Source organism: Sinohyriopsis cumingii, chromosome 12 (assembly GCF_028554795.1).
Source record: "Sinohyriopsis cumingii isolate HCF-2022 chromosome 12, ASM2855479v2, whole genome shotgun sequence".
Taxonomy (NCBI): domain Eukaryota; kingdom Metazoa; phylum Mollusca; class Bivalvia; order Unionida; family Unionidae; genus Sinohyriopsis; species Sinohyriopsis cumingii.
Genome location: NC_142972.1, coordinates 44,536,367 through 44,563,983, shown reverse-complemented (window position 1 = coordinate 44,563,983; position 27,617 = coordinate 44,536,367). Strand labels below are relative to the sequence as shown.

The window sequence follows — 27,617 nt, the reverse complement described above, 5'->3', positions numbered from 1 at the left end:
TGGGTGTTTCCAGGTTCTTCCTTTACCAGATATACTGGCTGCCAGGTGTAGCCTATCATGTGCTGAAAAATGGCATTAAACCCATGGCAAAACCACCAGTCAAATCCATGACCACATCCATTTTATCAGAGATTGAGTTATACTGATGCACTTTATAGTGAGGAGCAGCTGCTGGTATACATAGTGTATGATGAGATCTTTGACCACACCCATGTTATATCAGTCAAGGACTGTTATACTAAGATGCTGTATAATGAAGGACTAATATATGCATATTTTATATTGAATCTGACGATACTCATGTTGTATCAGGAAATGTGTTATACTGATATGTCTTATGGTGAGGGACTTATGGTGAGGGACTACTGCATATATATATAGTATACTGGGATCCATGACTACACCCATGTTATATCAGGGATTGTGTTATGCTGAGATGTCTTATAGTGAGAGACTACTGTATACATATAATGTGACCCATGACCATATCCATGTTATATTGGGAACTGTGTTCAACTGAGACACCTTATAGTGAGAAACCACTGTATAGATATAGTATAATGTGATTTATCGCCATTTCCATGTTGAATTGGGGACTATGTTGTACTCGGGTGTTTTATGGATAGCATATTGCGATGCATGACCATATAAAAGGGGAATCACTACATAGTGTGCATTATCAGTATTTATGTATTACAGTGCTGTACATTGTAAAGTGGCAATTTGTATGCAGATATGTTTGAGTTCAGCAGCACATTAATCTTGTTGGTATTGTGCCATGTTAAACTTAGGTAGTAAAACTGTTCAAGGAAACAAAAATTGATAAAATCTTGAGGTAGATAAACCCTTTCATTTTAAAATAAACATGCAGTTCTATGATGCAAAAGACAAAGGTGAAGAATGTCAAACATTAAAATGTATTTAAAATGAAAGTTAAAAAGTAAAAAGATAAAATCCTTAAAATTTAGTGTCATATGATAAAAAACTTCATTCTTTTATAAAGTCACTGTATCAAAAAAGGGTCCTAATCGAGTTGACATAAAATATATTCTTTCAGGGTGGAAGTTGATACACTCAACATGAATTTGTAGGGATCTCTCGAAGTAAGACAGACTAAATTGATTTGTAGGGATATAGTGTCTGTCTTATAGTAAAACTGAATATGTTTATTTGTAGGGATATAATGTCTTAAATCTCACAGTAAGACTGAATATATTTATTTGTAGGCATATATTGTGTACCTCACAGTAAAATTAATTATGTTAATTTGTAGGGATATAGTGTCAGTCTCAAAGTAAGACTGAATGTATTGATTTGTAGGGATATAGTGTCAATTTCAAAGTAAGACTGAATGTATTGATTTGTAGGGATATAGTGTCAATTTCAAAGTAAGACTGAATGTATTGATTTGTAGGGATATTATATCTTAAATCTCACAGTAAGACAGAATATATTGATTTTTAGTGATATAGTGTAAATCTCAGAGTAAGACAGAATATATTGATTTGTAGGGATATAGTGTCAGTCTCACAATGTGACAATATATTGATTTATAGGGATATAGTGTCAATCTCATAGTCAGTCTGAATATACTGATTTGTAGGGATATAGTGTCAATCTCACAATACGACTGAATATATTGATTTATAGGGATATAGTGTTTGTTTGACAGTACAACTGAATATGTTGATTTGTATGGGTATAGTGTCAACATCTGAGTAAGACTGAATATATTCTGTCCAACTTTTCAATATGTTATGGTCTATTGGTGTCTTTGAGGACTTGGGCAACCAAGTGGTCAAAGGCACTTGCCAGTAGAGATTGCTCACATCTTACCTCTGTCCACCTGGGTTCAGTGATGGCTTGGCTAATATGGGTAGGTGAGAAAGCTTGCCACTAGCTTTCATGGTTCTGTGGTTCTTCCTGAGTTTTTCTCTGCCAGATATACTGGCTGCCATGTCTAACCTATCATGTATTGAAAAAAAATTGTGTTGAACCCACAAAAACCACAGATTATTTGTATCTTCACAGTAAAATGTCAACTATCCAAATCCACTGAAATTTTCATTCAGAAAATCAGTTATCTGGATAAAGGATTTATATCAGGGGTATGTATAAACAAAGAATCTGGATAATAAGTGTTATACCATAGTAGCCTACATATTTCATGTTCAGTTTAGCAAGGTGTTAAAAAATACATTCCTAAATTTGATTTTTTTAAATAAAATTATTTTTCATTGTTTTTTAACATTATTGTATCTCTGTGATACATAACTGTAATGTTAGCAGTGCCTGATTTAGTACTATTAGGGCAACTCTATTTATCTTTGTAATCTTCATGAAATTATAATGGCTCTTTGATCTGTCAATCAAATTAACTTGTTATGTACAAATAAACATCTTTAAAATTAAACTTATTGCATCAGAAGTTCTTTTATTCTCTCTCAGTATTACAAATGTTCTTCTCCCCATAACTTTTAGACTATAAGAAAAAGAGATTTTCAGTATAATCTCATTTATCTTTCATCCCTTGATTGTGTTAGTACAACAACTTGAATAAGTGTTGGAATATTTTCATATTTTCATAATAACATTGGTGTCATTGATATATAATTTCTCATAGACATATCTCATGAGATTTCTCATAGACCTGTCTCTTATGATTTCTAATAGACCTGTCTCGTATGATTTCTCATTGACCTGTCATGTGTGATTTCTTATAGACCTGTCTCATATGATTTCTAATAGACTTATCTCATATGATTTCTCATAGACCTGTCTCGTGTGATTTCTCATAGACCTGTCTCATTTTTAGGTATTTAATACCTGCAGTTATTTCAAAAGAAGTCAGAAGTGTAATGACGTAGGCATTTTGATGTACAACACACACTCATTATAATGCCCTTCATTATAACGCCATTCCTGTTATTAGTTGGATATGGTCATGGATCCCATTTCATTTTGTTTTAGTGAAATTATATGTATAATTTACCTCACTGTAAGGCAGTCCTATTATTAGGTGGTATACTCTGTCTCCCATGGGAAGCAATATAGTGGAGGGAGAACTGTGCTTCAAAGTCTTTCACTACATTGGTTTTTTTTTTGTTGAAATTCTTTCACTTGTTTCCTTAAAAGAAAACAGTATGTATCATGTAAAAAATGTATTATTTCATTTGCATATCTCAAAAATTTAATTTATAAAAATTGTTGAATGATTTTTATATTTTGCTTGCTAAAGCAAGATAAAAAATTGTTTCATAATAGCATGGTTTATCCAATATGTTTTCATCAGCACAATCTGAGTCATCTTGATTAAGAAACCAGGTTGTACTTAATTTTGTTTTGTGCAGGGGACAAGAATTCCTATTTTGACTGACTAGCCTGGCCTGGGTGAGCCATGAAAAAAATGGTGTCAACACTGATATTTTTGTTCTTTCTTCAATGTAAAACTTGGGCTACTTAATGAAATTTCACTTGCCCAACAATGAACTTGCCTTGGTGAGTTGTGCTGTGGTATTGTCATCCCCTGCTGATGATATTTATGGCATTGCAGATTCAGTCCAGCCTCAGCTATATAAACTCGCCATGCTGACGATTGAACATGGATGTTTGCAAGGCATGTCAAGAGTAAAATAGATATTGTGCAAATTGTAGTTCCAATGTAGTTCAAGACAAATACAGCTATCCTGTTTTATAATGTGATTAAATTGTGGTCCATAAATGCAACCACATTATGTATCAAATCACTGCACAATGAAAGAGATTTTTAAAAAAAACTTGTTGATTATGTACATGTGAATGTGAACAGCTTGGAGGTGGAGTGGTTTTTTGTGTGTGTGTTTTTGGAATGTTAACATAGATTTCATCATCGCTACAATGTCTGCTATTTTGTTGTTTATAGTGATGTCTAGCACTGGGGAATTATGCCACAGACATGTAGCATCATCTTGCACCCAGTCACATTATCCTGACACCAGGCTGACCAGTCCTAACACTGACCTCATTATGTGAAGCACCAAGCAAGGCAGTTGTCAGTACCAGTTTTATTAGTCTTTGGTATGAATCCGCTGGGATTTGAACTTGTGACCTCCCGAATCTGATGCAGATGTTCTAACCACTTTGGCCACCAGAGTGGTGGAGTTTATTTTGAAAGAAACGAAAGTAAGGTAGTTATAACCGTATTTCTGCTCACAAGAAAGGTATTTGTCACATCAATGTAATTTGGCCTGCATGTTGGTACAGTAATCTCAGTCCTGTAAATAAAGATTACCTACTGAAGCTTGTTTCTTGAATCTAGACTTATTGCACATTTTGTATTTTGCATCAGAAGATGATCATTCAAAACTGAGGGTGTCTTGTTTTTCTTAGTACTTCACTTTATGTTTTACAAATCTAGTCCTAATTTAGGTCAGTGACAGTTCATTGGGGTTGATGTTCACTCAGAAAACACAATATTTTCCAACTTTTATTTTGCTTACAAATAAATGGTGCTTTGACAATGAAAGAATCATGCTTATACATCTTGTAAAGTTTGTGATGGCTTTCCAGGAGGTAGTGGTGATGTGTGATCTCCTCCACTCTATGGTTTTTGGCTATGTTATGAAGGAGATGATTGACCATGGTGTTATTGGCTGGATTGAGTAAGTAATAAAATATGAAGTTAATGAACGGAATAATATGATGACTGTCAAATAATATGATGACTGTCAAGAGGTTGTGGAGATATGTGATCTTACCCACTCCTTGTTTGTTTTTGGTTATCATTATCAAGGAGATGATCGACAGTGGTGTTATTGGCTGGATTGAGTAAACAATAAAATAAAATATGAAATGAATGGATGGAATAGTAGAGATCTGAGCAGAGATGTTGAATAGAATAATACGAGCCCCCACATGTCAAATACAAATATTTAATCAATTACATGAGCAAAATGAAATCGAACATGAATGTTTTGCTTCTCTTAGAAATAGAGTTACAAAATGTATGCAAAATTCAAATAGCTGTTTTATTGTTGTTGTTGTTGTTGTAAGGCCATTTTTCAGCACACGATGGGCTATGCATGGCAGCCAGTATTAATGGTGGAGGAAGAACCCGGGAAAACCCCGGAAAGAACCACTGACCCACGAGAAGCTACTGGCAAGCTTTCTCACAGCTGTTTTGTTATATTGATAGAACAAATATCATAATATGACTGAGTGACTGATTGAACTCAGATTGCCACCATAACAGTATGAACAGTATGAACAGGTGCTTCATCTTTTCCAAATGATAGGTGATAGGTTGGTGTTTCCATATTCATTTCCTTCTCTCTCTCTCTCTTTCTCTCTCTCTCTTCTCTCTCTCTCTTTCTCTCTTTTCTCTATCTCACTCTTTCTATCTCTCCATCTCTCTCTTTATTTCCTATTTGGATCATCAACCTCTTGATTGCAGACTGCTCTTTTCCCACTGTGCTAATACAGGTATGGAACAATTTCCTTCAAATACAAAAGTAATATCCAACCTAAATAGGTGTCAGGTTTTTCTTTTCCTGAGATCAACCAATATTCCCACTCTTCTACATCAGATAATGTCTATTGAAATTCAGCAGAACTAGCTATGATCATTTCACAGCCTAATATACACTTAACACCGTATTCACATGAATTATGTCCTGTCTAAATGCTCTTACATCACTGCTATTCAGAGTTATGAAATTAGCCCTCTCTAATACTATTACTGCCCCGTTGTTGCTATAAATTTATGAGCTGAGCTATACACATACATTAATGGACTTTACTTCTTGTCCCAACTATGTGACTTTGCTAATTAGTGATTCATTTACATACATTTCCAGACATAGAAATAGCAATCCTCAGCATACATGATACAAATCATTTAAAACAGATAACTTGAAGTCACACAATTTGTATCGGATGTGGTGCATGAAATTCAAATGATTCATGACTCCTGTTACACATGAAGAGTCTAAATCTGAACTCATTCATATAATGAAGTGTTATGTGACATTCTTACAATACATGAATCATATAACATGCATGATTAATTCTGAACCCAAGGAAAACTTGAACTATGAATTTAAAATAAATAAATTCAATAATTAATTACAAACTTACATCATTAACACATTGTATGTAATTGAAACTAACCTTGTGCTTTATTCAAGATTCACACATTTCTGTAAAGTTTAATCTCTCTCCTTCCATGTCCCTCACTTTTGTATAGGTCCAAACTAACTTTTGTTACTGTTACTGGATCATTTGAACAAATGAATCAACCCATATTATTCCCTCTGAGTTACAATAGAAACAAAACTAGTCAAGAAACAGGGTGGGGCAAGGACACCCCAGCAGACAGGAGGGTTTGCTTTCACATCTTGTCATTATCTTCCCTAAGTTTATATTCTATCGAAAGTGAAGGGGACCCTCTGTGGGAATCCAATCTACAAGATCCAAAAACCAATGAGAACCCAAGAAGTCTAGATGAGAGTGCATCAGTACTCTTGTCCAGCTCTATTACACATACAAGAGAAATGTTGCTGTTGTTGTTCTAGTGTTTAACGCCATTTTCAGCACAAGATAGGCTATACATGGTGGCCAGTATAACTGGTACAAGAGAAATGAAACTTTGAACAAAAAGAGAAAAAAGTGGAAGCATTTACAGAATGCCAAGAAGTGAAGAGTTTGCTACTACCATCCCAATCAATTCCATTTTATAAAGAAGCAAGAAAACTTCTTTCCAAATATGTGAAATTGAAAAAGGTGTCTGACTACCTCCAAGTGTGTGGCCTTAATAGAAAATTTTCTCAAGGATTAGAAATTAATCTATGCCCAAGATTTACTAATTCTCCTGATTTCATCAGTGCTTGGAACACCACCCACTGAGAAGCCTTAAAACTAAGAGGACACTGTACCACATGCATTGTCTTATATTTACTCATCTGCATGAAATCTATGTAGGTGACACTAAAATGGAATTCCAAGTGAGAATAAAAGAGCACTTGAGGGATATACGTAATCATAAAGATTCCCCTGGTGTCTAAGCATTTTAATTTATCTGACCACAACATAGATTGTGTAAAATATCAGATAATAGAAAATATTAAATCTGATCCAGAGCTCTCTAGTAGCACTTTTTTTTAGGAAAGATAGATAACTTTTTTGGATATACCAATTACATACTCCACAGCCAGTAGGGATTAACATCTTGGTCAAAATGAGAGTACAGGCATATTTAACTCGATACCTGTATATTAGTTTATAGTTTCCTTTAAAAAAATACACATATAGTAGTGGCTAATTGGAAGGAAAGGTAGTGTAGCAACATGCTTTTGTAATGCCAAGCTTGAATAAAATGGTTTATGTATATTTAAGTGAATACATGTGAGAAAGAAGATAGTTGTTTATTTGACATTTTTATGTGGGGTACATGACATGACTGTGACATGTGAACCAGAATCACATTAAAATAACAGGCATTACAACAAATGAAAACTATTATTTTTTTTATTTTAGAATACTGTAAAAAAAGGATATGAAATTGATAGAAAAAAGAAATCAAATCGTATTGTTGCAATAAGTCAAGTGTTTATAAACTTTGAAAATTTAGTTTAATTTATAAAACGTTAAGCAGGTAACTAGCCTAGGAAAGTATATTGTTCTCTGGGATAAGAAGATGAATATATATGTGTGAGTTTCCACCAGAATATGTTAATTGTCACTGAGCTAATTGTTAAAAGTGATAATGCTTCAAGACAAATAATATCTTCAGAAAAGATTTAGGACACTGTAATGAAGATAATTTTGGGTGAATGTCTTGGTTCATTATTTCATACTAAATCTATAAATTCAAATAACTTTATGCCATTCATTTCAAGCCCATCAAAATGTAGAATTATCTCAAAATCAGTGGCTTAAACACAGGGGGCTCAAAATCTATCAATTGAACAACCATTATCTTTTCCCAAAACTTGACGAAATCAAATTAGTTCTTTCAGGAAAGAATTCAGTGATATATATTTTTGCATTCATAGAAACCTTTGTACATGAATAATGAAGAGCATACAATTTTGAACTACAGTTTTCAAAGAAAAGACAGACTTTTCCAAAAGAGGGGTGGGTGGACTTCTTGTTTGTATTAGGCACAGCATTCCTTTCAGATGGCTTTAAGATCTTGAAGAACAAGGTATGGAAAAAATTCAGCTAGAAATGAGACATATTGTCCAAAAACCATTTGTAGACAATGCTTGGTATACCATATTTCAAAATAAGCTTGAAACTTTGTATATAGAAAATATAGAAGTCTGCTTAGTAAGTGATTTTAACTAAGATTTGTCATATGACAACAATCAAATCAAAGCTGGATTAAAACCATGAATTCCCTGAATTATCAACAGCTTGTTAGTAACTAAGTTATCTGAAACACTAATTGATCACATCTATACTAACAATGCTGACAATATTATATGGAAGTTGCAGTTCCCCAATATGCCATAAGTAATTATTATCCTATATGTGGTATATGAAAATTAAGTTAAAAAAAGGGAACTTTATCATCACACATAGATTTAATATCAAAGCTCGAAAAGAATCAATGCACATATATTCTGTAAGGAACTAAAAGATATCCCTTGGTCAGTAATTGAATCTTTTGATGATGCAGCAGATGCCTTTGACACCTGGATATATATATATATATATATATATATATATATATATATATATATATATATATATATATATATATATATATATATATTTATTTATTTATTTACTGACATCCTGAATAGTCCTGCTTCTTTTTTTCTCAAGGGATTTAAGCAATAAAATCAACCCAAGTGCATTACAAGTGATATATTGAATGCTATCAGTCACTAATGAATTAGTCACTGCTGGTCTTTATATCAATCATCCAACTTACTTATCTTTAATGTCTTGAATCTATTTTGTTGTAGTAGATCAAAATGGCTTTGCTGTTGAAAGAATGCTCAGCTTATAAAAATTGTATGGTATATCATACTAGTTTATATGTAATTGTTGAAGGTTTCATGGAAGATAGGGCAGTTGACCAAAATGAGCTTCTTCTTTAAATACAGTTATTATTATTATTATTATTATTATTATTATTATCACAGCCACATACAGTTGCTATATTTTTCATCCATACATACACATGTACAATCTCATTTTCTCGTACCAGTCTCTGAATGTATACATTTACTTGCTGCCACTTGCTTGCACTATTCATAGTTTTTCATATTTTGTATTTGTCCATAAATTGCAAAATTTACGTTAATAATGTTCTGTAGGTGATAATTAGGGAATGGTTTATAACACAAATATGTTGTAAAGCAGTGTTGCACATTGTGTGCAGGATAGCATGTTTTCAGCTATTATTTGCCAGATGTCCCCTAACTTGTTATTCCTGATTACCCATTAGATGCACTTCTTTAATTATTACTTGTAATGCAAACAGTTATTGGTCCTTTTGAAATTTGTTGTTGCCCAGATTAGAGGGACATATGCACAGTGTCCCCATGCCACTTGATCCTAGGTGAAAATCGCTCTATCTGGAAGACAAAGCTAGAGGTCCTTCATACTTTATTGATTCCTGTATAACATGCAGCCAGCTACAAACTGGATAGACTCAGATCTCTTGTCACTTAACATGCTGGTAGATCAGGATCTACGTGGTTCACTTTAAATGTAAATTCCATAATTGATATAATATCTTCTATGTGTGTTTATTATTTATGTAACATTTCCTGACTTCAGTGCAGCAGACATTGAGAATACCATAAACAGAGTTTCTATTGTGTGTATACACATGCTAGAAGAGTTAGAATCCGTTGTCCATGTTTGGAACTCTCCGCTCTGGATATTCATTTTCTCTCCCAATATGGTTGCACCCAACATCACACGTGTAAGATATGTTTCCGAGCAGATTTAACCCACAAAATAAATGATAATGATAAACAGGTGAGCATGTTGGTAGATATGAGATCATGATATTTGAAGAAGAGGTTTGCATCCTTTTATAAGAACTGGAACATAGACGCTTAGAAGTGGCTGTTAATCTGCATGTTTTGATCAGAAAAGATCATATGCTATTAGACTATATTAGGTATATGTAGATATTATGTTGAATATGGTACAATAAAAGACATAGACCCTGATTTGATGGGAGCTTTATATGATGGAAGAACCCAGGTTCTATCTTGTTCACATTTAGCTATACAGTATACTTAGATATATATGTTGATGATGTGTAAGCAAGCTGAGATTTTCGTAACTTTATTGTTACAGGCACTTGAAACTCTATATCGGATGTTAGCTTCAAGAGGACTTGTTAAGCCAATCCGCAATGGAGAGGTAAGTGAATCAGTCCACTGTAATGAGAATCCTTTATGAATATCAAGGTCATCTGCGGGTTGTTGCGGTAACTAGCGGTGGTAAGTATTACGTTTCCATGACAACCAACGATAGTCTTCATCAGGTTGACAGGGTGGCCATTATCACTGTTATGTTATGATACCATTGCAGCAATTGAATCATCACTTGATCCGTTAAGTTGTTGAAATATCGGAGCAGAAAGCATAATAATGTAACATTTATCAAACTGAGTACTTTGTCAAATAAAATTCCATATACAGCTTCTGATATCTTAATTAATCAACAGAATGAAAATACATGTTCGACTTTTAGATTGATAATGTTAGTGATAGATTGGTTTGTTTTGGTGTTTTAGGGCACATCAGCACAAGTAGGTTGTTTGGTGCTGAGGTAGTTTGAGTAAAGTGCCTTGCCCAGTGACACACCGTATCAGTTTGTTGTAGGACAGAAAATTACATAAAGTCAGAAAGTCACAGGACAAAAAGTCACAATTTGAATTTTCACTATTATGAGTTACATGTAGGAGAAAAAGTCACACGACAGAAGCCAGGCTTTGAATTTTGTGATGTTCTAGGGTTTTATATGAATGACATTTAATTGCACCTTCTTCACTGATATATTAACATAATAAACAAAGTATCAGCCACATTTTTTCAAATACTTTCAAGATATTTTATGACAATTTTTAAGAAAATAAGAGCATACATAGTGCTAACAAAATAAACACATTATTGTAACTGTCACTGCTAATGCAAACGTTCATTCATAATAAAATTTAAATTGCTTAGTCTGATAATTCTTGTTGCATTGCTGTATATCTTGTCAATTGAATGGTCATAGCAATACCATGACGATACTCAGGAATGGTCTTCTTGTCTGACGTATGATCAGCACACAATGTTTTTTGTCTCTTCTGTGGTAGAATTAGGACTGTATTTGAAACCATGGGAAAAGTAAAGTCATTTAGCACAAAAAAAGTTACTTTTTATTAACATTCTTGTTTAAAATGTAATTAGAGATTGAAACCAACATTTTACCTGTATCAAGCTACCTTTCCTGTCTAAGGGTAAGCCTGTAAACCTGAATGATCTCAATGGTATATGCTTGTTTTACAATTTGCCCATTAAGACTTCAGTTGGTAAACATCGGTCCTTTTTCAGTAAATACATCAGTTCACTGTGATCATTAATAACAACAGTTAAGAATAATAGAAGATAATGTAATGATTTAAATAATTTATAAAAAGAAAATCAGTTTATGAAAATTCAGAGTGTGACTTTAGATCCTGTGACTTTTTCTCTGGCATGGCCACCATTGCTATATTAATTTAAACTACAACCTTTTGTCCTTTGACTTTCTGTCCGATGTGTATTTGTGACTTTTTTGTCCTGACTTTCTCTCAGTTTTACCAATCAGCCAGCCGGGGCTTATCCAGCAGTATGAATTGAATATGCACCCTTGTGGTCTCTTGTTGTGCATGCCATCCGCTATGCCACGATGACTTCTTTCTCCATTGCTTTCTTCTTACAGCATGCAGTAAAGTGCATCAGGTCTGAACTTGATCAGTGCATTAATTCATGTAGACTTGATAAGTGCATGTATTTATGTAGATTTGATAAGTGCATTGATAAGTGAATGTATTCATGTAGACTTTAAGTGAATGTATTCATGTAGACTTGATAAGTGATTGTATTCATGTAGACTTGATAAGTGAATGTATTCATGTAGACTTGATAAGTGATTGTATTCATGTAGACTTGATAAGTGAATGTATTCATGTAGACTTGATAAGTGAATGTATTCATGTAGACTTGATGAGTGAATATATTCATGTAGACTTGATAAGTGAATGTATTCATGTAGACTTGATAAGTGAATGTATTCATGTAGACTTGACAAGTGAATGTATTCATGTAGACTTTAAGTGAATGTATTCATGTAGACTTGATAAGTGAATATTCATATAGACTTGGTAAGTGAATGTATTCATGTAGACTTGATAAGTGAATGTATTCATGTAGACTTTATGTAAATGTATTCATGTAGACTTTAAGTGAATGTATTCATGTAGACTAAGTGAATGTATGCATGTAGACTTGATAAGTGAATGTATCATGTAGACTTACAGTGAATGTATTCATGTATACTTGGTAAGTGAATATTCATGTAGACTTGATAAGTGAATGTATTCATGTAGACTTGATAAGTGAATGTATTCATGTAGACTTAAAGTGAATGTATTCATGTATATTTGATAAGTTAATGTATTCATGTTGACTTGATAAGTGAATGTAATGTATTGCATATAATGCAAGTAATTGTTATTGTTTTCCCCAATAAAAATGGGGGGGGGGAATGTCCTTTATTCAATATAGTCCTTTGAATTAATGAGGGGATAAAAAGAGAATGAATTTCAGTTGTTCTTTTTAAGAACAAACAGCAGGAAATTGGCATTTGCACCAAGTATCATATAAGATGTCCTGCTAAGAGATCTTAGCTGTAAACAACTTTGAAGATGTAAACAGGTTAAATTGTAATATGATAATTTCCCCAAGTTTATTGTGTCCCAAATATATTTGATGAACAGCATAACCACTAAACAGTAGTCACATATTTTATAAAGAAATTCTCAAGTTGTCATGAATAATGTGTTTAGTATTTAATACTGCAAGAGATTTTTAAATAACTGATGCAAATGGTTTGATATACTATTTCAATTTATTTTTAATCATAGGAAGCTAAATGCTTGTCAAGGTGTCAGTTTTGTTGATTGTTGTCATGAACAATGATGTACTGACAGGGGATGTTAAAGTAGTCTTATTCACACTCAGTGGTGACCTGACTGATTGATCCAGCCAGGTGATGTACCATATATATGTAGACAGAAGTGCCCTGATATGAAAAACATCTTTCAAAGGTGCTCATTTCAAAATAAAATTTATTAAATGAGTCCTATACTTTCTATCTCAGTGAGTCAAGGCTTGCTTAAAATTAAAATTTCTGAATGAGTTTCATAAATTGGAACTGATCAGAAATATAGTAATCTGTTTAAAACATGATGCACAAATACTGATTTATTTTACCAAACTGCGGAATAGTATTGAGAAATGACTGAAATACAGTTGGACAACTCTGCCATCATGCTTTTCCCTTGCATAATGTTATGAGATCATTTTGTGACATAATGTGTTGTATATTTGAACATTTTATGACACGGGTATTTTAATGTATGTGTTTGTATAATTTGGATTTTTAATGTAGCTTTAACAATTTTTCAGTTATATTGCTACGATGTGTGATTATGGCAGTTTGTAGTGATGTCTACCACTGGGGCATCATGTCATAGACATGTAGCATCATGTCCCATTTAGTCAAATTATCGTGACACCAGGCCCACCAGTCCTAACACTAACTTCATATGCTGAGTGCCAAGCAAGGCAACTGTTAATACCATTTTTATAAGTTTTTGGTATGACTCGGCCAGAGTTCAAAACCCATGACCTCCCACATCCGAGGCAGATGCTCTGACTACTAGGCCGCTGAAGCGATCTGTATATTTTAATGTAAAAATAACACAGTAGTCATGATTACATAATCATTTGATAAATAAAATGTTTATAGTAAACAAGCATTATTACAATTATCATAAACAGCCATATTTTATGAACCTAGAAAAGTGGCATTAAAATGCTTATTAGAAATTTATTTCTACTTTTAAGCTTGTTAACAGGACTATGAAAAAAAATGGTTGCTAAAAATACAGATGAATTGTAAGGCCGGTTTGACTATGCAATGCATTTGTCTTTTTGGGGTATATAGGTAATATAATAGAACCAGTCTGTACAGGACACTTAAGGGACCACACAGTTTTAGGTCCGTTACCATCATGTCAATGTACAGCTCTCATTAAAAATTTGGAATTGATTGACAGCTGATGATAGGTCAGTTACCATCATGTCAGTACACCTGTAGCCTTGTAAGTTTGCTTATGGTAACTTCATGTCCACTATTGCATCAGCAGTTGTAATTTTTAGTGTCTGAAAAGTTTACTGCAAAGTTCTGCTTATTCCAAATGTTTTGCCATCTATTCAGAATCACAGCAAAAACCTGATAACATCTCTGTAGAGTGTACATGTATTTATTGTCATAGTGTTGATACTAGTGCTTAGCAAAATCACTGATGGCAATACAGATTTTCAGATGGTGATACATTTGAATAGAGACAACCTATTTGTCATTTGAAAATTAGGGGCAGTGGAGGCAGTTCAGAATTAGGGATAATAGGGCAACTACAAATTGGAAGTAATAGGGGCAATTGAAAATTAGGGGCTTCTGCTGTTGCTTGCAGATTTGTACCATTAAGCCATTCCTGTCTTCTACTTAATCATTTTGTCAAGGCTGCATAAAGTATGTAAGGGATTACACATTTCTTAAGGAAAAGGTATAAATACATAACCAAGCAATTAATAGAACTGTTAGTTTGAAATTAAATCTTTTAGCTAAAGAGGGGAGTTAAGAAAGAAAATACTATTCAGTATCAATATTATGTACCACATATGCTCATTTAGAAGTCAGGTCCAACTGCCGACACCCAGATCTGCCATAACAGAATGCTCTGGTAGATCATGGTCTCATAAGATTATTAGGAGTACCGGTAATCACTAGAACAAACTACATGGTACCCTGATCTACTGGTGGGTTATGTGGCTGCAGATTAGGGTTTACATTTTACAGCTGTACCCAACTTATAAGTGAGTACAGTAGAACCTGGTTTTGCCAGATAATAATGGTCTCTCAAGACAGGTGGTCTCTCTTAACAGGTCATAACACTATATAATCAATAAATCTGTGCATGGAGATCCTGGTCTCTAAAAACTGGCTGTCATTTCTCAAGACAGATTTCTATATGTGCAGTAACAACTACTGTTGAATTGGAGTCAGATCTGAAATAAAAAATTACCTGAGTGCAGCCTATCTCTGAGTGCAGTCATTCTCTGGTACACTAGATATACATACACAGTATTTTTCAGATCAAAATTTGGCCACTACTTTGAAAATTCTAGTGTAAACCTAGGATCATGAAACAAACATCTGTATGAATTTGAAGCAAATATCTTGCAAATGACATGAAGTTTTTAACTGCTTTTCAATTTTGGCTTATATTTATTAGATCCTAAAATGTATTCTGTGTCTACTTTACAATGAAACAGTATGCTAATCATATATGCCTGAAAATTATCCGTTGCAACATTATTTTATATGCTGTTTAATTCATGTATGAAGCAAAGAAGATATATAAAGATTTTTTGTCAGTGTATCAACATACTGCATCAAAATTGTTTCTATAGCAAATGTTCAAGAGCTTAACAGATTTTTTGAAACACGTTATATGATAATTAGGCGACCTCCTTAAGTCTAATTTTGTCATTTTCCATAGGGACACATGATTAGATTGGATGGGCATGAACCTTGTTTGGCTGTTTGGAATAACTTGGTTGCTGTCAGTTGAAAATCAGACAGATTTGTATAAGAGAATATATATGGTATGTTATAATTGGACAGAATGTAAAGCATCAGAAGTCATTTAATCTATATTAAATTTTTATTGTAAAGGGTTAGTGGTTGACAGAGAAGTCTGTTAGACGTAATGGTAATCAAATCTTGCCATTTCATTCTGATAATGGATTATGATTGGTTGTAAATCTATTAATTACTGCCAGAGACAGCTCCACAAAAGCCATAGGATGAAGTTTTGCACAAGGTAATTAATTTTAGTGCCACTGTCATAATGCTCTGGTTCCAGTCAATTAATTGTTAGTTGTGGGCAGATTTGAAAAGTGACCGTTTACAAGTGGTTGCCTACATTCTTATTGGGTGAAATTTTATCGTTGACACGAACCCCTGTCAACTCAAAACACAGCAAGAGTTTCCCATTTCACCCAAAAGTACAAGTGTCAAAATATTTGTAAAAACCTGACCTGTCACACAAGGGCACCACCCTATAAATATACTACATTTAAAATGAACAAAACACCAAACTGTAACCTCAATTATTGGGGAGAATGCCTCCACCAGTCACCGTGATTGGTTACCTGTGAAGGAAGCTCCTCTTTCATGCTTCAGAATTAGTGACCTTAATTAGAAGCATTGCTTGTAACCATAACAAGAATATGCCAATGAAAGATTGTTATTATGCATATTCATTTATTTCTCAGTGTCTTTTTCCAGCATGTACCAGTCACAGACTGGTTGCTTACCACAGATGGTAGGTAGCTGGTCTTTCCTACTATAGCATTGATACTATAATTTTCAGTGGTAATACCTTTTTGGGTTATAGGCTACATAAACCATTTTTGAAAGAAAAAGGTATTCCGGGGGGTGGGTGGGCTAAAAACTGTTAAATCTGCTTGTCCCATGGTCAAGAACACTGAAAAAAGCTACTCAGCCCATCAGTGGCATTTCCTGACCCATTATACAATAATTATAAGATATATACAATATCATAATGCAATAATTATACAGTAATATAAATATGTATACTAGATGTTTGGATGGTTGAAAGGATATGTAGGTAGGCAGGTAGGTAGACAGACAGATGGATGGGTGAGTTTGTACAAATGATGATGTTTGCCAGCAAATATGGATCCCATTACTAAAGATAGAAAGAAAAACTTTAAATGGCTTCTTAATAGCTGCTGAACAGAATCCGACCACAAATTTATTGAAATCGTCATGGCAAAGAGAGCTTTCAAATTTAATCAGATCTAGCAGATATGGCCACCATTGCTCAAAATAGCAAAAGCTTCGACTGACTTCTCATGATTCACTCAACATTATTTGACCAGATTTTAAAGAAAGCATCGTGGTTTAGATGCCTTTCAACATTTTACAGATTCTGATGATCTGCCTTCAGATATGGTTACTGTTACCACACATAACAAATAATTTACTAGCCATTTTGTCTATTAAAACAAGGAAGATAACCTATGATGAATATTGAGAATCAAAGGTTTATTGTTGTGACAAGTTTTTCCCATTTTTTTAAGAAGAAATTGAAAGCATTTGCAAAAATAATTTTAGATTACAGGATTCATAAGAATCAATACAAGTATTTAAATTGGAAAATAGCACAAAAAAGGTATAATTTGAATAGTTTGTAATTTGAAGCTAAAGAAAAATATCAAATAGAAATATAAAAAGTAACACTCTAACTAGATAAAACAAATTATGAATAAAATTAGCTTGGAAAACAATGCAGTGTAGGTTGTATTGTTTCTGTTGAAAAATTTAAAGTCCCTAATATTTGGGTCCACTTTATTTGGTTGGCAAAATTCTGCATATTTTCAATGCAACATGGTAGTTCACTGCATTCTCCAGTCAAGATATGTGGATCCTTGATAGGTTGTGTGTGTACTATATCATTTTATTATGGAAATATGTAATGTTGCCCTCTTAGGAAGAGGGGTGGTTATTTGGATTTGGCTGGCATTATCTAGAGGATGACTTCCTTCGATGTTATAGCCTGGTGGGAGTGAAAAAAGAATAGAATTTCATTAGAGAACTGAGCAAGAATACTGGGAAGAAATAAAGAAATATGAGCCCCCTTAGACAAGAAAAATAACAAATTTAATCAAAACACACTAAAATATGGCAATTCCAATTCAATCTAAATTATGTCAACAGAATTTAATAGCAGTGTCCGATTTGGATTTATTCCATCATAATAACAAGTGGTGTAAAGAGCTCAATATCCACAACTGATTTGTATCACCTTCCTCCCTTGACCATGCATGTATCAATGTCTTCTTATTTTCTTGACTTCCAATTCTCTATGCTTCGTCTCTTCCTGGACCTCGTAGTCCTTTATTCTGACCTTGTCCTTTTTTTCTCAGACTTCCATCTTCATACTGTCCTGTCTCTCTCCCAGAAAGCTGTTCCTTAAAGGACAAAATTACCCCTATATATCTTTATGTACCACTTTCTAAAATTCCCTCACTTCATTACTCAGAAGCATACTAGCTATCCACACACTGCGCAAATTCTGACTTAGTATGGTAGAACATTACCCTCGCTTCATTGTGACAGATCATAAATTACCACCTAAGCGTCTATCAAACATTACGGTATTCTTTTACCTATGCTATTACATGTTCATTAAATATTGTATGAAATTCACAAATTCTAACTCACAGCAGTCTCTAACCAGCAAGATTATTTAAAACATTACAAAATCAAATATAAATAGGTAATTATCGTTAACTCATGATAGTCAGTATTGTCCTAACAAAGAAAATTGTTTCATATAACCCTATGAAATCCTACACATATGAAATTTTGGATCCCATGCAATCAATTTTTCCAATGAACTAATAACTGTAAAATTAAAAGGTAAATTGCATAAAAACTCTAGCATCAACACATTTCCATGAAATTGAATAAAATAAATGGCATAACAAGTCTAGCATCAACACTTTTCCATGAAATTGAATAAATGATACATAATATGGAACCTAGTCATAGCAAATACATTTGCATTAAATAAACAATCAAAAAATAGAAAATTACATGGGAAATTAAAATTGCGTACCTTAATGCTGTTCTCTTTCAGCAGTAAACCCTGCCTTTTCTCACAAGACAGCCACCTGGTCCCTTTCTTGTTTAATGAGGAAAGCACTATTCTCATTAGGCTTCCCCCAGAGCCAAAACTACTCCTTTCTCAGGAAATTAAGACTAAAGAATTCTGACTATGGTTGTCACTTTAAATTCACATTGCTATTAAGGTGTACGCCTTAATTTATTCTGCCCAAGTGTAGGCAGTGGTTCCTAAATTTTCCTCAAGATAATAATTTCTTCTGTCAGATTTAGACAGCATAGAATCTGTGAACTACAGGGGATATTAATTTCGCTTTGAAAATGATAATTTTGACATGGGTTCCTATCAAGCGGTTATGGGTAGCTCAAATGTTTACATTCTCAGGACAGCGTAGCAATGCCCTTGGTCAAATCTCACTCAGTCATAAATTCTAGCCTTTCAAGTTTTTAACACTGACCGGGGGGGGGGGGGGGCAGAAAGAAGAAAGGTCGAAGTGACCCTTCACAAAGACTTTCTGGCTTAAGTGATATGTATTTTTACTGATTGCCTGCATGTATACTTTATTCATTCAGTACCTTTTTTGTTTTATTATTTTAATTATACAGTCAGTGTGCCTGAATCATCATATTGTTTACTATGAATAAGTGTGTTTTGGAATATGCTTTCATTATTGACAACATTATGCCCATGCAGTCATTATGTACAGACCCTTACTCTTGACACTTGCTGTGTTTCTTGTGTATATTAGACAAACAAATCATTCTGGACAGATTTATGTTCTCATTTTGGTCTTACAGTGCCCCAGGGCACTGTATTCTCATCTGCTTAAATTGTTTACCATATGTGTGCAGGAATCAGACCACTAATTATTGAGAAGTGTACCAAACATTGGATACCATATTTAATACTCAGAGATCAGGCCATTGACTTCATTAACTGTGTGGAATTTTCTTTTTTAATTTTTCAAGATTGTAATAATTTCTTTCACTTTCTACTGTGATTCAGAAAGTTTGGGCTTACTTCAGCCAATAAGTACATGTGTTGTAAACTGGATCATCTAGTACATAAAAGTAACTGAATTTTCTCAAACTTAACATTGATTCCTATTGAAAATGAATTGGTTGTTTGATTTCATACTTCTCAAGATCCAAGTTTGTTTCAAGTCATTCTGTTGCTTAAATAAGCTTCTTTGAATCATACCTATTGGATGAACATCATTTCCCATTGTTGGGAGAATTCACGTCGTTGGTGCCCGTTATTGGCTGGCAGCATGTCTTTATGTAATTTTCATTGTTTGTCGGGCAGTATATGCATGTTTTGCTTTTATCCATGTTATGTACCACAGTATAATGGTCTGTGTTATCCTAAGTGCAGAGTTTGTTCTTCCTTTTCCCACTTGAATTTCATTTAGGCAACATACTTTATTGATTAATGAGATGTATTTATACAATACAAATGGCTCGCTTTCACAACAACTCAATAACATCAAAACTATACATCCAAATTTTACAGTTCTTTGGACCATGATCTGCAGGACAGTGTTTAAGTAATGATCTGTGTTGACAAAAATTTTGTATGCTGTTTGGATAACTTCATTTGCACACTGTTTACATCAGGGTCATTCAGACATGTGTATATCTTCATATTATAGGGCATTAATTTCACTAGATATATAGATATAAATAATAAATAATCCATTTTGCAGAAATATGTCCATTTTTCCTCTATAACATATTTTAATATGCTTGCTGTAAGGCAGAGTATATCATATATGTTCTGTTCACTATTTGATTTCTGCACAATATCTAAGTTCTCCACCATCTACCATTGCCATACTTTGTAGGTAGCTTATATTTAGGGCAAGTAAGGAATCTTTAAAATTTTTGGCTCAGAAGGTCAGTGTGACAGGAATTGAAAGAGAGCTGTTTCAAAACAACAGCTTGACCTGTATACAAGATGCAATAACCAAACATTTGTAAATGGCTTGAACCAGACATAGGATTTGTAAATGGCTTGAATCAGACTTAAGAAAGACACCTATTGATTTTGGGATAAAAGGTCAAAGGTCAGAGTCACAATGACTTTAAGGTTTGAAAGCAATATGGTTTCCACACTATATCATCTACTTCAACCAAAATTTATGAATGGCTTACATGTGAGACAAGGAAGACATCCATACTTGTTGGTCAAAAGTCATATGTCAAGGTCACCAAAATATTTATACAAAACTTCTTAAGTTTTGTGTGGCATGCCTTAACAAAACTTTATTGATGGGTTGCATTTGAAACAGGAAGACACCTGTTGATTATGGGTTTTAAAATTAAATAGTCAAGGTCAGATGGACTCAAGAAGGAAACAGTTTCCACAAAATAAGTTAAATTCCTATGTAAAAAGCCATGACCAAACATTGTGGCTGACTCATGAATGATTTTGGGGTCAGTAGATGAAAGTCACCAAGATAGCTTGAGTTTTATGCTTTTTATGTTGACCAGATTTTGTCCCTTACTTGCATTTGAGATGAGGAGGACATCTATTGATTTTTGATTCTAAAGGTCAGAGGTCATTGTTGGGCAAGTAGACCATTTTTTCTGCCTTCTGAACAATAACTGTGAATTTGACTGTCAAATAAGTCAAACATTACCTCATCTCAGAGGCAGGAAAGCGATTGATGGTATTTGAAATTCCATATAAACTGTATTCTCTAGTGATCAGATATCAATAAAATTAGGTAAATTAGATTGATTTTGTTCACATTACTGGAAAAGGGAAATTTACCAGATTATCAGGTAAGTTATGGAAAAAAATGACCAGACATTGATATTAAAACTAGCTACAAAAGCTGAATCATCAACACCAATAAACTGAACAAATATCTACTACTTTAAGTCAACACCAAAAAAATTGTACATCCTATATATACTGGCTTATGACTTCAATCCAACTGCAGACTGCACAGACCCAGATCTTCTGTTGTATAATGCACCACCAGATCTAGTCCTCTGCAGTTTCTTAGGAGTAACAAACAACATAGACCCAGATCTGCTGTTGTATAATGCACCACCAGATCTATAGTCTGATAACACAAACCCGTTTGTTTGTACCCCCCTACCGATTTCAAAAACGAGAACGTTTAATGTGATAAAAAGTGCACAGAACTAAGTCAATTAAATCATTGATTTATGATTTTTAACATGGCTGTGACCAGAATGGCACTAATGCTGGCATCCCCTGCACCATTTCATGCTTAACAGACTTTCCATACTAACACGGCGCCATATTGCATACACTATAGGCTAGTTTATTTCCATGAGACAACATAATGATGTAGTTCATCCTGTTCGGCAAATGCTGAATAATTGCGTAAATTACATAACGTTGAGGGTTTGGAATTATATCCATCTGCATACATGAACGTAGAAATTAAACCGCTTGCTAAATCCACATGAAAAATGTAGTTGTCATTTTCCTTTGCTTGATTCGACATTGTAAATATCGGAAGCAGACGACTTATGTATGTACATCTGTAGTGATACACCCCTTTGCTAAAAATGGACTTGTCCAGAAACTGGAAATGGATCCGAGCATGTCCGTCTATTGCACTGAAAACTTCCATTAAGCAAGAAACGCGCATAAGATGTGTTAGGGCCACTCTACTCAGAGTCGGGTTAGAAAACTATAAATCAATGAATGAACTGACTAAATTCCTTGCACTTTTTACCACATTAAAGGTTTCCATTATTTAAATCGGTAGGGGGGTGCAAACAAACAAGTTTGTATTATCAGACTACAGTCCTGTGCAGTTTCTTAAGAGTAACAAACAACATAGACCCAGATCTGCTGGTGGCAGATCAGGGTCGATTTTTTTGCAGTTGGATTCAACTTGTAAGTGAATATGTAGTAATATGGACAAAGAGGATGTATTTCAAAGCTTGTAGAGTGATTTGGGAAGGTTCAGGACATAATTCATTCATGGGTCAAGGAATGAATGGTAGTAATTACATGGTAACAACTGTAAAGGGATGGTTAAATGTTCAGCTTGTGTTGCATTTTTTGTGTGTGTCAAATATAAAAAGAGCTGTTCTTAACTTGTCTTTCCATGGCATAACTTTCCCAGTACACCATCCTAAATCATGCCCAATGTGAATCTGGACTATGAAATTACTGTGTGACAGGGTAACTCATGTTACATTGGGAGCATTTTGGTTTTGTTTGGGGTGGAACTGTGATAAACTTCCAATTAACATATTGATAGTACAGGCTTGCTCAACCAAACTACAACTTTTGTAACCCATGATTGACAGTTGCCATTTGAAATAAACACCCTCAATCTGAGGAGTCTTCTCTAATGTCAGGATCAGAATTCTGGCTTGCTGACCCAGAATTTGAAATCCCAGAGGCTTTGACAACACATGCATTTAAATAGTACCATATGTACTTGCTTATAAGTTGAGTTCAGCTGCAAACAACATAGATCCTGATCTGCCATAGCATAATGTGCCTGCCAATCAGGGTCTTTGTTGTTTGCTCTACTGATTACTCCTTACAGACTGCACAGACCCAGATCTTCTGGTGCATTATGTGACAGAAAATATGGGTGTGTACAGTTTGTAGTTGGACTCATAGGTGAGTATATATGGTAGGCTATTTTTGTCTCTATATTGTCACAAAATACAGAATAGTAGACTAGCTACTGTTCAGTAAAGCAGACAGTAGTCTATTCATTAATTGTCACGAAATGTCTTCATGTTAATTTTTTAGTCTGTCAGTTATGTTATGATGCATAAGCATGAGGTTTTTATTTTATTTCTTTATATGGATTATCTATACAATTGTCCTCTGTTGATTAGGAAAGGGACAGATAAACTGTGCAGTTGTCCTCATTTGATTTGGATAGGGACATAGATTATATGTACAATTGTCCTGTATGGACTGACTAGGAAAAGAATTATCTGTACACTTGTCCTCTATTGACAAGGAAAGGACATAGATTATTTGTACAATTGTCCTCTCTTGACTGTGAAAGGAACACAGATTATCTGTACGATTGTCCTCGGGACTTTTTTTTAAAGATTGTATAATCTTTACTGTATGTGATGTCTGCTCTGTTGGTGCATCAGAACATAAACCTATTGCATTGCATGACTGCATTTGTAAGTGTCAGAGAAACTGAGCTAAGTGCAAAAACTTAATGCAGTTACTGGAGTGGGAAAAGTAGGTCACTGTGACCTCATTTTATCTGTGATGAATAGTACTGTCCATGATGAATAAACCCATCTATTTCATGACTATATACAACTGTATCTGTAGAGACTGAGGTGAATGCTGAAACTTTGCATAATCTGAGGTTGGTGTATGTGTGGGTGTGATTTCGATTTTTAATGTAGCTTTAACAGTTTTAGTCATATCGCTACAATGTCTGCAGTGTGGCAGTTTACAGTGATGTCTAGCACTGGAGCATCATGATGCAGACATGTAGCACCACATTCCACTCAGTCACATTATCCTGACACCAGGCTAGACTCCTAACACTAACCTCATAATGTTGAGTGCCAAATGAGGCAGCTGGTTGTACCATTTTTATAAGACTTTGGTATGGTGGGGTTCGAACCCATGACCTCCTGTATCTGAGGTGGATGCTGTAACCACTTAGCCCACCAGAGTGGTCTGTTGGGATTTGAATATACATATATATCATCTTAAGCATTCAGCATGCTCAATTTTAAATTTATTGATCAAACTCAAAGTTTGATTTATGCACATAATGTGGTCCTAATAGGCCAAGTGGCATGTTTTTGGAAGTTTTGTTATAACACTATGGCTGTGCTATTGCTTATACAGTAGGCCTGTTACTCACTATGCAGCATCCATCTGTTCATTTTTATCACTACTCCTTTTGAAATGCTTTGAAGAATGACATGAAACTTTGCAAGCTGTTTCATCTTCAAGGTCTAGTTGTTCCTAAAAGAAAACGATGCCCCTTGTTTGTTCAGTAAAGCTTAAATGTCCATCTTGAAAAATCTTGTTGTTGCCTTCTCTCCTGAACAAATGGTCATTTCAAGATGGAGTTTTCACTAATATGATATGTTGATAGTCCAAGATAAAAACATTGCTAATTGTGGCATCCAGTATGACTGCCATGATGGCCATATTGACAGTCTTGCTGTTGCTGCTACTCTGGAATGAACTGTTCCATTGACATGGGGTTTTCTGTTGACATGCAGTTTTCAAGAATAGGCTTTGTATAATATGTAAATGGTCAGAACTGAAAATGGTGCTGATCCAGCAACCATCATTTAGAAAATCTTGTTATCACTACAATCCTAAATGGATTGCCTTAAAAATATGAGGATTCCACCAAAAGATATGTTTTGATTTATAGATGGTACTAAATCAAAATGGCGTCATTCTGACCTTTAACACAGTTGCCATGGCAGACATCTTGAAAATTCTAATGCTTCATTTCCTGAAATAATGATCATATTAATATGGGCTTTTTGATATAAGACTTCTCCTGAACAAATAGTCGTATTATGTTATGTTTATCACTGTAAGACTTAACAATATATAGTTACGCTGAATTGAGAATGGTACTGATCTAACCTTTAATATGGCCACAGTTCAGCCATTGTAACATGCAGAAAATTGTACTGTTGGTGAGTCCAACTATAATTTGTGTATCTTGCATTTGAGTTAATTATACATGTACGTTGTGATGTAAGTAACAAAGTTTTGCATGAAAACAACAATACTGTAACCCAACTGTCTAGTATTGTAACTGTATAATATTGTTGGTTTTGTGAGGTTTAACGCCATTTTTCAGCATACGATAGGCTATGCATGGCGGCCAGTATTAATGGTGGAGAAAGAACCTGGGAAGAACCACTGACCATGAGAAGTTACTTTCAAGCTTTCTTACATACCCCCACTGGCCGAATCCTAGACTCGAACCCACACAGACAGAGGTGAGATGGCAGTGATCCGTAACGGAGAGTGCTTTAGACCACTTGGCCACTCAGGGCCCCTGTATAATATTGTATTTTACAGAAACTTCAACATATATTATAGCACAGTCATATCGATATGATGCTGTTCCTGTTCTTTTTGGAAAAGTTACTTTCATTTCTGATCATTTGTTAACACATGTAAAAACAAAAGGTATATGCTAATTGTTTTTCAGTATTTTTGTCTTAACAAGTTCTGGATAAGATTTATCTGATTATCTTATTGCCATCCATTATTGGCCTCTTTAGTTAATTTAATTTGAAAGATTATATGGATATTAACTTTACCTTGGTGAATTGGCATGTAATTCCTGTTAAATTCGGCTTTTACTGCCGTAATGGAAACATTTCATTCCTAATATAACTTACTGTGAATCATTTCTTGCACTATTGATTTGAAGTAATTTTCTCATGGCATTGCCATAGCTCAGCTTTTCTTTATTCAGGGCCCACACTTTTAAGTTCAAGACTGCTTTATGGATGATCTCTTGTGAAATATTGAAATATTATTCATGTAAAAAATTGATATTTTACATTGCTAGTGGACCAAGCAAGCCAGAATCACTTAAAAATATATTAGTGTACATTTTCTTGCACTACTTTTAGTTGCATACCTATCTCAAAGAAATGGTCATTGTTTAGAACAGTATAGGAAAAAGTACCCTGTCATTGATTCATAAAAGAATTTCGGAATTTATTATTTATAGATTCATCAAATTTGAATATTTTGAGGATAATAGACTTGTTCAAAGTGCAAAAAGAGAATTATAATGACAAGTGGATTTTGTAGCGTGACAAAATTATTGATATTGGTTTTCTGCAACAGAAAATCTGCAAGGCCAGTATAAGGCATGTTGTAAATTGCTGAATATCTCCCAAGGTTTGGTGTACTTTTCATTGACTTGAGCATCATTTTCTGTCACTCAGATGTTATCTTGATTATTAAAATTGCAAATGCATGTTTTCTTGTCATTATTTAATAAGGAACAAAAGTCACAATGATGTCATTTTTCATTCAATTATTCCATTATTCACATTGATATGAAGACCACTCCAGTGACCTAGTGGTTAGAGTATCTGCCTCGGATGTAGGAGGTCATGGGTTCAAACTTCGGCCAAGTCATACCAAAGACTTATAAAATTGGTACTAACAGCTGCTTTGCTTGACACTCAGCATTAAGATTTTAATGTTAGGACTGGTTGGTCTGGTGTGAGGATGATGTGACTGGGTGGGACATGATTCTACGTGTCTGTGGCATGAAGCCCCAGTGCTTATACATCAGTATAAAAATAACTACAACTCTGCAGACATCATAGTGATATGACTGAAAAATTGTTAAAGCTACATTAAAAATCCAAATCAAACACATGCACATGCACACATGCATGCATGCACACACACAGAGTGATACGAAATACATAGTTACAAAGTGATGTCACATCAATGATGTCATAAAGCAATGATTACATCATTTTGAATCTGAACAGCTAGTGTTTGTTTTACAGAAGTGGACTGCCTTAATTTGTATTCAGAGATCTAACCAGGTTTAGTTTTTGTGCCTCAGCTATTTGCAGTAGAAATATTGATTTTGTTCTTTTCTTTTCTCTTTGTTTTTTTAAATGTCACTTTTAAC

At 34.2% G+C, this 27,617-nt stretch overlaps 1 protein-coding gene across 3 annotated transcripts in view; it reads left to right on the top strand.

Annotated features, from left to right (window-relative positions):
* The window catches only part of LOC149786358 (transmembrane protein 135-like), a 352,299-nt gene that overhangs the window by 59,030 nt on the left and 265,652 nt on the right, over positions 1-27,617 (top strand). For all 3 annotated transcript variants that reach the window (XM_089976786.1, XM_089976785.1, XM_089976787.1), the window contains exon 5: positions 10,303-10,368. In XM_089976786.1, coding sequence (XP_089832912.1) covers positions 10,303-10,368 — 66 coding nt within the window. The remainder of the gene's footprint in view (positions 1-10,302; positions 10,369-27,617) is intronic.